The following is a 10309-nucleotide window of genomic DNA, read 5'->3' as shown; positions in this document are numbered from 1 at the left end:
AGAATAGACTACTATACCAGAATTCCCAGATACTCCAGTTTCCAGGTTCATCTCTTCAAGTACATTTAATTTATTATAAATCAAAATGAAAAGAGTTTCACACATCCAGTTGATAAATCTATCCTTTTATTTTTTGATGCTTTCTTGTGGGAAATCCCAGGATTCCGAGAAACCAATATTTTACCAATGATATAAAAATATAGTTAAAAAATGCTCCTTTAATAAGTTATATAAGCTTTTTTTGAAGAAGAATCTGCTTCCCAAGGAGAGAGAAAATCTCTATAGGAAGAATAGACAGTATACTTTCTCTGCATCTATTTCTTCTTTTCAGATAAAATTGGACATTGACTAAGTGAGAGTAGTTACCACTTTCATGTCAAAGGTTTGCAGACTTTTCAGGCAGTGACAAGAAAACTCCCACAAAGAATAAGCATAAAACAGGGAATTTGCCTTACATTTTGTACAAGAAACTTGGGGAGTTTTTCACTCTTTCATTTCTAAATATTGGACTCAAAGGAAAACAAAATCATTTCCAGAAATAACATGGAGCAAGGAGAAACAAACAAGATGCTCAGAAATATGGGGTGTATATTTTCTTTGTGGGCATGCCTGAAAATCTTTACATTGGAGATCAGGGGTTTTAGCTCCTCAGAATATTTCTCTTTTGTTCATCTTTTTATCTTTCATTCTCCTTAACATCTTTCTTTCCTTGTATCATTTGCTGACAGGATTATTCATCTGCTCAGGTATGGAGCCCTTTTCTACACATTTCTTCTTGCTTAGGATTTGAGTTCAACTTCTGTGCTTTTGATTTTTGAGTCTTTACTGTGCTTAAATTCCTGATCTCTTCAGTTTGGCTCCCTTTGATAACCTCAGTTTCTTCAGTTTCTGAAAGCCTGCCCTTAAGATTGAAAACCTCAATAAGATGGCTTTTCCTTATTCTTTATTTAATTTAGGTACTTGCAGATACTCAAAGTCCTGTCTAAAATTCTCTACAGTTAAAAAGTGGGTACTAAAGTAGCAGAACATGTGCTTGTTTCTGTGCTTCTTTGTTGGAAACAAAGGAAGGAATATATAGTCCCTGTCAAAGTGAGGCATTTGTTCTCCAGTCTGCAGTTGTTCCATAAAAACACATATCTCACCAGAAATAACCATATAACCTGCACTGAATCCGGTGAAATCAAACTTTTGATGTTATTATTGTAGAAACCCATTCATACCTGGCTGACTTTTGGATGCAGTAACAGAAACATGGTGATCTGTAATAGACAATCTAAAGTGCCAGGTCACACTCTTCGGAGATAATCTCAACAGTTTCTGCCATCGTATCACAATTCTTTTGCTAAAAGTAAGAGAGAAGGAGAACAAAACTGATAAATAAGTCAACAGAAGGCTGTGAAAAGCCACCAGTATGATGGAAAGATGGTTGCAACTTGTGGATGTGCCAGGAAGGAATTTTCTAGTAGGGATAGGACAGGTCAAATGAATGTCTTCAAAAGAAGTAATAACTAGGAACAGTATGGACGATGGCATTACATTATGAGTCTTGTTTCCTGATCTAAAAAGATAATGGCTAACAACTGAACCAGAAACTAGAGGATTTTAGAGTCTGAGAAATGGTTGCAAGTGTCCAATCAAGGTGATCAACTAAGATGTAAATTCCAAGCTCAAAGAGAAAGAGATCAGTTTACTGGGTAGTCTAGGCCCTCTGTCTCTGTTCTTTGCTAGAATTCACACTTGAAAGAAACCACCAAGAGTTATTTTTGGAAGCCAGCAAAGCATGAACAATATCAACTTCAGCCTTGTAAGATTGAATCCCTTGAAGCTGTTATTAATGCCTTGAAATGATGATCTCATTTGGGAATATGCATTTGGAACATCAGAAGTGACCCAAAAGAAGACAATCCAATAACCAAAGAGAATAATAATTCTGAGAAGCAAGGTTTTCTTTCAAAGCTTCTTCCACTTTGTTTTGTTTTACTTTAGAAGATATTTAAGCATACTTAATCAGTTTTCTTGACTAATTACATGAGATGATTGTCTTGTCCTTACTAGCATCAGAACTCAGGACTCTGAGGGCTGTGTCAAAGTTCAAGTGGTAGTTCATGCACTGGGGTCCCAGTGCACAGCACTCACTCACTTTGAGTGCTACTTGCTCCCTCAAGTGGTTTCTTGGGTCAGAAAGACGGATCACATGCATACTCAGCTTGAAAACAAGTTGCACAACTGGGACTGGAGAGTTACATGTTTTTTTTGTGCTTTAATTTAATTTAATTCAGTTTCATCAAGAGTAGGTATCCTGCAGCTACCAAATTTGATAGCAAGTGTCATACAGTACTTTCTTTTAGAGCGTAAAACAAATGTTTGTTGTACTAAATACAACATGCTTGACTAGGTGTAGAACACAGGAACCAACATGTTGATTTCAATTTGTTCTGCCTATCAGTGAAGGGTCTAATCCTTTCACAACGCTATCAAGCCGCAGTCATTTTTTCATTAATCATTACATTTCAATGGGGAACACTGAAGGGTGTTTTCTCAGATTATAATGAAGTAAAAGGCTAACGTCACGGTCTGTTTATCTTCATACTTAACATAGTATAATTATTTTATATTTTTTTCATTCAACTACGATTCTCTCCTTGACTTTTGTAAACATTGGCAGTTCAGTTTTCATTGTTAAGAATGTTGACTTAACAGAGTATAAAATAGGAATCTATGTGCACGATAGCAGCATATTTAAAGTCCTGCTTCCTTTTCTCCTGCTGCTTACATTCAATGAACCAATTATTCAACTGAATACTTACAGTAAAATATCAGGACACTTAAAATAAATGCTAGACTTCATGCTGCTATAATGACTGAAGACTATTCTGAAAACAATGAAGGAAGTCCAGCCATCCTTACTATAGCAGGAGAAGATGGAAATCTGGTTCACGGGATTCCAGCCCAGATTCCCAGCTCACATACAAGCACCAAAAGTGGTCTTTCTGTACCTGTGGATGAAGGAAAATTTCTGGAAAAACCACCCCTATCTTACATAGCCTTAATTGCAAAGGCAATTCTTTCTTCCCCTGCAAATAAACTGAATTTAGCTGCTATCTACAAATATATTGAAGACAATTTTCCTTTCTACCGGAACAAAGGTCGAGGCTGGAGAAACAGTGTGCGGCACAACCTTTCACTAAATGACTGTTTCATCAAGGTGGGAAGATGTGAGGATGGCAAGGGGAACTACTGGAGTATCCACCCATCAAACTTAAATGACTTTGTTCAGGGGGACTTCAGGCAACACCGACGGGCACGAAAGCGAGGACGTCAGAAGGAGTTAGAGAGTTCCCTTGCTATGAATTATTTCATGCCATGGGGACACTATCTCTCCTACCCAGCACCAGGTGTATTTTACCAAACACATTATTTTCAAGATCCTCTGTGGAAAATGCTCCATGCTGACAGACTGCAGTTTATGCATGAATACCAAAAGTGGAATGCAAACAGCGATTTAATCACAGGGAAGTTTTTACCTCTGCTACAGCCTAATAAACCACAGAGAATTTCTATGGACTGGTTTTACAGATTTCCTGCTACTTCAGCTATGCATCAGAATATTTTCCTAAATATTCAGCAGACATTGCCTAATTCCTTGTTTTTCTCTCCTCAGAAGCAGCAATGAAGTTAAGCATTCAGACATATCTGTAAGTACTAGATAGTACTTGAAGTGCAGTGGCTTCACAGGCATCTCTGCTTGGGACCCTATCAACATACAATATATTAGTATATATTTTACAATTTTTAATGTTTATGTTGTGTTTAAAGACAGCAAAAGAACTCTCTTACTCATGTAAGCCAGTGATTGCCAATGATTGTTACTAAGAGTATTAGTTTTTAACTGACTACAATGAATTTTTTAAAAAATAATTCTACTGAACAATAGCAGTGCATTGATTATGAAATATGACTGGATTTCACTGGGCAGTCTGCTCTAGGTGACCCTGCTTGAGCAGGGGGGTTGGATCAGATGGCCTCCAGAGGTCTCTTCCAGCCTTAACCATTCTGTGATTCTGTGATTCTCTATTAGCACTGATTGCCCAATAAAATTATTTTAAAATTATCCCTTATTAATCATTGCCATTGTAATACACTACAGCACAATTTTTAAATTAATATGTATATTTGTGAATGCATAACTATATGCTCAAACATGTACACCCATTTATACAATTATATTTATATTATGTAGATTGCTCTGAAGGTAATGCCTCCTATTTTTTTCTATGGAAATCACAACATATAGAAAGAGCACAACAACACTATTTGATAGAGCAAAATCTCAGCTACAAAACACTGTTTTTCAGCATAGTCATCACCACTGTCTATGCACTTTTGCCATCGATGAACAGAGTCTGCATGCTACACTCATAAAAATATGCATGGCCGTCCGGATTATGGTTTGTCTTTCACATCGTTGTCACTGATTAAAAGCATCAACCACAGCCTCACTGTTCTCACACTCATTGTTTGGTGTCCATAAATATTGAGAAAGCATCAATGCTTGTCAAGGGATGCAATTTTTTCTGCATGGAAGAATTCAATGACACATCTTTGCTCCATATACACTTCCACATCAGATGCCATTCTGCCAGACTGCCCTTTTTCTGCCATCTATCACACAACAACATGTAAAGGAATATTGTTGGGAAGGTTCAGACTCTACTGCCATACCATCAACAGTCACCTCTGACATCGTGGGCCAGCATAATAAAATAGGAAGCATTACTTTAGGAGCAGCTGTGGCATGTAAAATGAGAAGAATTAATACATTTTTCCTTTGTCAGCTGTGGAAGTCATTAAAATGCTACTTGTTGTTTACTACACTATTGGAAATACTAAATGAGTTATACTTCTATTCATTTAGTTGTATACATTGGTTAGAACTTACTTTCTACTATTAATTCTGGCGTATTGATCCAAAGATCACTGTACATTTATATATCTTTATCAATTAAATGTATACTTGCTCCTGTTTGAATAAATTTCCAGATGAATAACTATATCAAGTGAAATAGAAATGCATTATTTTTAATATGTTTTTAAGTTCAAGCCTGGTTCTTGAATGTACAGCAACATTTTAATTGATTAGTTAATGACAGCATGACTAATTTCTGGTTTACCCATTATTTGGGCATATTCAATTTAAGAAATTTTCACTCTTTAGTTAATGTTACCTACGCAAAATTGCTTAAGCTTGTACCTATGCTTTCAGTTTACATTATCATATGTATTGACATAAGTGCTTACATATTTATAGAGTATATGATGATACTAAGTATTCAAATACGTTTATTAAATGTAAATATCTATCTAGTAACCTTATTGTAATAGAATTATTTTATTAAGCTTGATATTTAAAGTATAGAAAATTAGTTTTACACTTAAGGCTGCTTGAAATAACTGTTGAAAGGATTTATCCTACACTCTGTGCATGTTCACTATTTGATTAAGAGTACTTATGACTTTATGGATGTATATTTTATTTTCAATTGCTAAACATTTTACCATACTTATCAAACTTTCAGAAAAACCTGCTTTGAAATATTGTGGCCAGCATGTTGAGGAAAGTGATCCTGCCCCTCCACTCCATTCTGGTGGGGCCTCACCTGGAGCACTGAGCGCAGATGGGAGTCCTCAGTACAGGAGAAACATAGTCCTATTGGAGCATGTCCAGAGGAGGGCCGCAAAATGATCCAAGTGATGGAATACCTCTCCTATGAGGACAGGCTGAGAGAGCTGCAGCTGTTGAGCCTGGAGAAGAGAAAGCTCTGAGGTGACCTGATAGAGGCCTTTCAATATGTAAAAGGGGAGCTTCAGGAAAGAAGAGGACAGACTCTTTACCAGGGGCTGCGGTGACAGAAAAAGGGGAAGTGGATTCAAGCTCAGGGAAGGCAGATTTAGGTTGGATATAAGGAAAAAGTCTTTTACAGGGGGGTAGATGAGGCACTGGAACAGGTTACCCAGAGAAGTGGAGGATGCCCTTTCCTTGGAGACTTTCAAGGCAAGGCTGGATCAGGTCCTTGGCAACCTGATCTAGCCATGCATGTTCCTGTTCCTTGCAGGGGTGTTGGACTGGATGACCTTTAAAGGTCCCTTTCAATATGATTCTATGATTCAGTGATTCCATTTGCTCACTGAAAAGGTGGATTTGAGTGATAAAGCTCTAAAGAGTCTGCTGCGATAAAGTCATGAGCAGCCCGAGTATCTGAACAAAACATGAGACCTGGATAATGACTTGGGCCCTTGGCCACATAGGAAGACAGGATGGAGTAAAGGAAGGTGGTAACTGGGGTAGAAAAAGGAGACCAGACTTGCTGATCGAGGAGGCAGGAGCTCTGAGATGTTTGAAGAATACAAACTGTGAATGCCAGGCAATTAATATCAGATGAAATTAAAAACTAAGAATAAGAAAATCTGGGATGTGTTTAAGGAATAGCAGGCAAAAACTCTTTGCCTACAAGTTCATGTACTAAAATGCCTGGGATGGAATGTAATACTCAATTCCTTAGCTGTCAGCAAATTACTTCAAAATTACACGAGACAATCAGTTACTCCTGTTTTCTCTCCATTAGCTCACTTGATAGAAGTCTGTGAAGTGCACCTTACAATATTCTTAGAAGGACACAATGCCAGTTGACATCATCTTCTATGACAAAGCAGAGCTGGAGGAGGGAAATGGGGGAATGAGTGTATAACATAGAGATTTGCTTGAGCTGATGTGATCTGGTGCTTAACAGGACATCATTTAAGCCTAGACTAACCATATTAGATTGTTTTTGAAAGAGAATTTCATTTTACTGCATTAGTGACAGTGGTGGAAATGTGGTATGTAAAACAAATCTATGCCCCAGTTTCCTACAGAAACGTGATCAGAGGAACTTACATGCAGGAGGAATCTTTTTTTTCTGCTTAGATGTTCATATTTTATTTGAACATCACTTTTAAATAGTTTTCATACCACTAGTATCCAACATACCATAGTCTGGGAACTCCCATTTTAGATATTCTCAGTATGATTATGTAGCTGTTAGTATGCTTCCTTACTTTTTTTTTCAATGTGTTTGAACTTTTTGCTTGTTTGTAGACCATCTGCACACCCCTGTTTAGGAGGATTCTACTCATAATGAACAACTTTTTTTCCCCCCTCATATTCAGACACAACATCTATTCACTATTTTATTATTATCCTTCAAAGTCATAATACAGCCTACTTTAAATACCCTGAGTGATGAGGAGCATCTTGAAACACAGCCTAAAAGACTGAGGCCAAATGTACATGCTTGCTGTGGACCTCATGCCTGTGAAATCATGTTTTCATGCTCAAGGCCCAGCTCCCAGTGTGCTGGTGTTTGACTCTGTGTTCAGCACATTTGCCACAAGGAAATCAGTGACCATCCGTGAAAAGTTTGATTTTGATAACTTGTCCAGAAATACTGCAGCAGAGAAAAGAGGAAAGCTTTTCTTCAAGGCAAACTTCAACTGCTGTAATATAGACATCCTTTTTCTTCCTATCATATTTAATCCAGCTTTTTAAATACTTTCCAACTTCCACAACAAAGCCCAGCATTTCTTCGTTACACAATTCAAAGTACATCCAATGAGATGTACTTTGGATATTAAATCAGGCAAGAGAAAAGAGACTTTCTTCATATAATGAAAGGCAATATTGTAATGCCTTCAACTAAGGTAAAGGCCAAGTTAAGAAGGCACAATTTAGACAAGATGCCAGTTTTTTTCCCTAGCCTGTGAAAGCTTGTCATTGCAATCTTAATAGCGTTTTTCATCACAGCTGAAGGGGTAGGGTTAGTATGTCATTATGTGATGAAAATGTCAAAGTACTAATTTGCAAACAACCTGAAGTCAAAATTTAAAAGCAATATGAAACAAATCAAGTTAGGTGTTTTACCAGAATTCTAAAATCCCAAATCTGCTTAGCATATAAAAATAGATTATTTTCTAATTTTGATCACCCTACAGTTAGAGAGGACATTAAATTTCTGATACAGGAAACTACCATTTAATGAGAAGAAACAAATGTTCATGAAAATTAAATGGATGAATTACGCACTTGTACAGGAATGTCTGAGGCAGCACATGTGGAGTGAAAGACTCCGAGAAGTGAAAACAACAGTTACAAATGCTGAATTACAGAATATCTGACATTAACACCGTATCCAAAAATCACATATTGTCAGCTTCAGTATTTTCAGCCAAAATGCATTAGCAAGGTTGATAAAAATACCAGAAAATCAAATTCTCAGCATTTGGACCACTGTTATCTCTGTTCTTCTCATAAATAAGGCACAGGTCATCTTTTTACAGCAGATCTACTTTAAGAGTACACAGTTGAAATACCAGTGTATGATATAAATAGGTGGAATGGAGGTCACATTTGCTTTCATAAATAAATAATACCAATTGCTCTCTTCTTTTTTTTGCACTAAAATATGACTTCTACTTAATGAAATTGTGTTTGAACCATTCATTTCCTAACACTTTCAATAAATTGTGTCTTAATGATGAGTAGTAAGAAAACTAGGCCTGAACACAAGTACCTCTTACTAAAAACACCTTATAATCATATCAAGGTAAATAATAATACTCCCTTTGCAGCTGGCCTTCATCAGATTATACAAACATTTATTTTAAAATTTCTGTAAACTAAGTCTATAAGATCCAGACAGTTAGTGTACAGTTTAGTTTCTGACACATTTGCTGCCCAGCACAATTGCTGACTCAGTCTTGACTTCTTTTGTATGGAAAATAACTTCTGGCCAGGAGCACAAATGAAAGCTTTATCGAAAAATAAGTTTCTAAGCAGTGTTAACTACTCAAACCACTCACACATCAAAACAGAAACTTATACCCACTCAACAGTTACACATTCCTTGCACACCTGCTGCAGCTCATAGACAACTTCCCTTTGGAATTTGCAAAGCACAGATATCTCTTCCATCCTGGTGAGCCTTGTACACACAGATCCATGAGGCTCTGTCAGACTGGGACACTGTGAGAGGAGAAAAAAAAAAAGAAAACATTTAAACCCTTTGAGCATTGGTATAACCTCAAATGAGATTATGAAAATGCCTCATCATAATTACACAGGAAATATACAGCATCACTAAAGGACAAAACCATGGTTACTTAATTGCCTTCATGTACCTAAAACTTTTAATTTCTTTGAAGTTTGCCTTTAACCAGAACCTTCCCAGGTTTCTTATCTGGCCTGTGTATGTTGCAACTATGCAGCAATTGTAACATCTCTTATCTGTGTTATTTGTCAAATAGAGATAATTGCATACAGATGTAATTCTGTCTTTGTCATAAAGTTACATGTACATGCCAAATGGATCATGTCAGAATGAGTCAAAATATACAATTTTTGTACCATAAACCAAAATTTTAACCCTTTTATTCAGCACAGACTCTTGACAAGTGCATCCACACACCAGAGAAATGCTTGCAGACTGTATCTGTACCACAAAATCATACCGTACTAGTTTTCTTATTTGCCTGACAGACTCCTCAGCACAGTACGTAGTAGACTTGAGTCAACCTGATAGCTCAGCAAACAAAGTCTCAGTTAAAGAGCTTGCTCCTGGGAAGTTCTGTTAAATCGTGTCTCCAGATAGAGCTGTCAGCTCTTCAATAAAAAAATTCCTGCAGCTTTCAACAGTTTCTGAAGCATTTTTAGCTGTTTTAACACTGGATTTGGTATTGTGCTTTCAGTATGCGGAGCTTACATATTTGGGTCCTTTGAAGACAGTGCATGGTTTATACTATGTTTATGAACACACAGTCCTTTGAAGGTCTAGTGTGTCTGGAGCTGAGAAGGAATATTCAAACAGACAGAAACAAGATGAAGTGCCTGGCCAACTGGATTTTCAAATGGCTGCCTCACTGCAAGTGAAAGAGTAGAAAAGTAATGGGGACATCCCCAGTACAAGGAAGAAACATCTAATAAGTCTGAAGTTACAGTCAAAAATAGTGAGGAGTAAGTGCATCAGACTTAGGTTGGGTACCCATCAACAGGCAGTTACCAATTTTGTTTTGGAGGAGACATCTGCCTTTTTAAGCAATGAATGGCACCAGAACAGCTACCATACTTTCATTAGTAAGACAAAAGCCAGTTATCTGCCTGCTGGCATAGTGTTTCATGATTCCATGCTGTCCAAATATGTGTAAGAGAAAGCTTTATTAAAGATACTAGGCTTAACAAAGTCACAATCACAAGAGAAGGGAAACCTCTAGGTATCAG

The 10309-nt window shown here is 37.0% G+C and overlaps 1 protein-coding gene across 1 annotated transcript; it reads left to right on the top strand.

Moving 5' to 3' along the window:
• The first annotated feature begins 2665 nt into the window (after positions 1–2665).
• Positions 2666–4292, top strand: LOC122180783 (fork head domain-containing protein FD5-like). Its single transcript, XM_042872685.1, has one exon. The coding sequence runs from the start codon at positions 2858–2860 to the stop codon at positions 3671–3673; it is 816 nt and encodes a 271-aa protein (XP_042728619.1). The 5' UTR covers positions 2666–2857; the 3' UTR covers positions 3674–4292.
• Positions 4293–10309: the final 6017 nt, after the last annotated feature.

This window comes from Lagopus leucura, unplaced genomic scaffold (genome assembly GCF_019238085.1).
Source record: "Lagopus leucura isolate 7727_CA_CO unplaced genomic scaffold, USGS_WTPT01 Super-Scaffold_100008, whole genome shotgun sequence".
NCBI lineage: Eukaryota > Metazoa > Chordata > Aves > Galliformes > Phasianidae > Lagopus > Lagopus leucura.
This window is presented reverse-complemented; position numbering and strand designations above follow the sequence as displayed.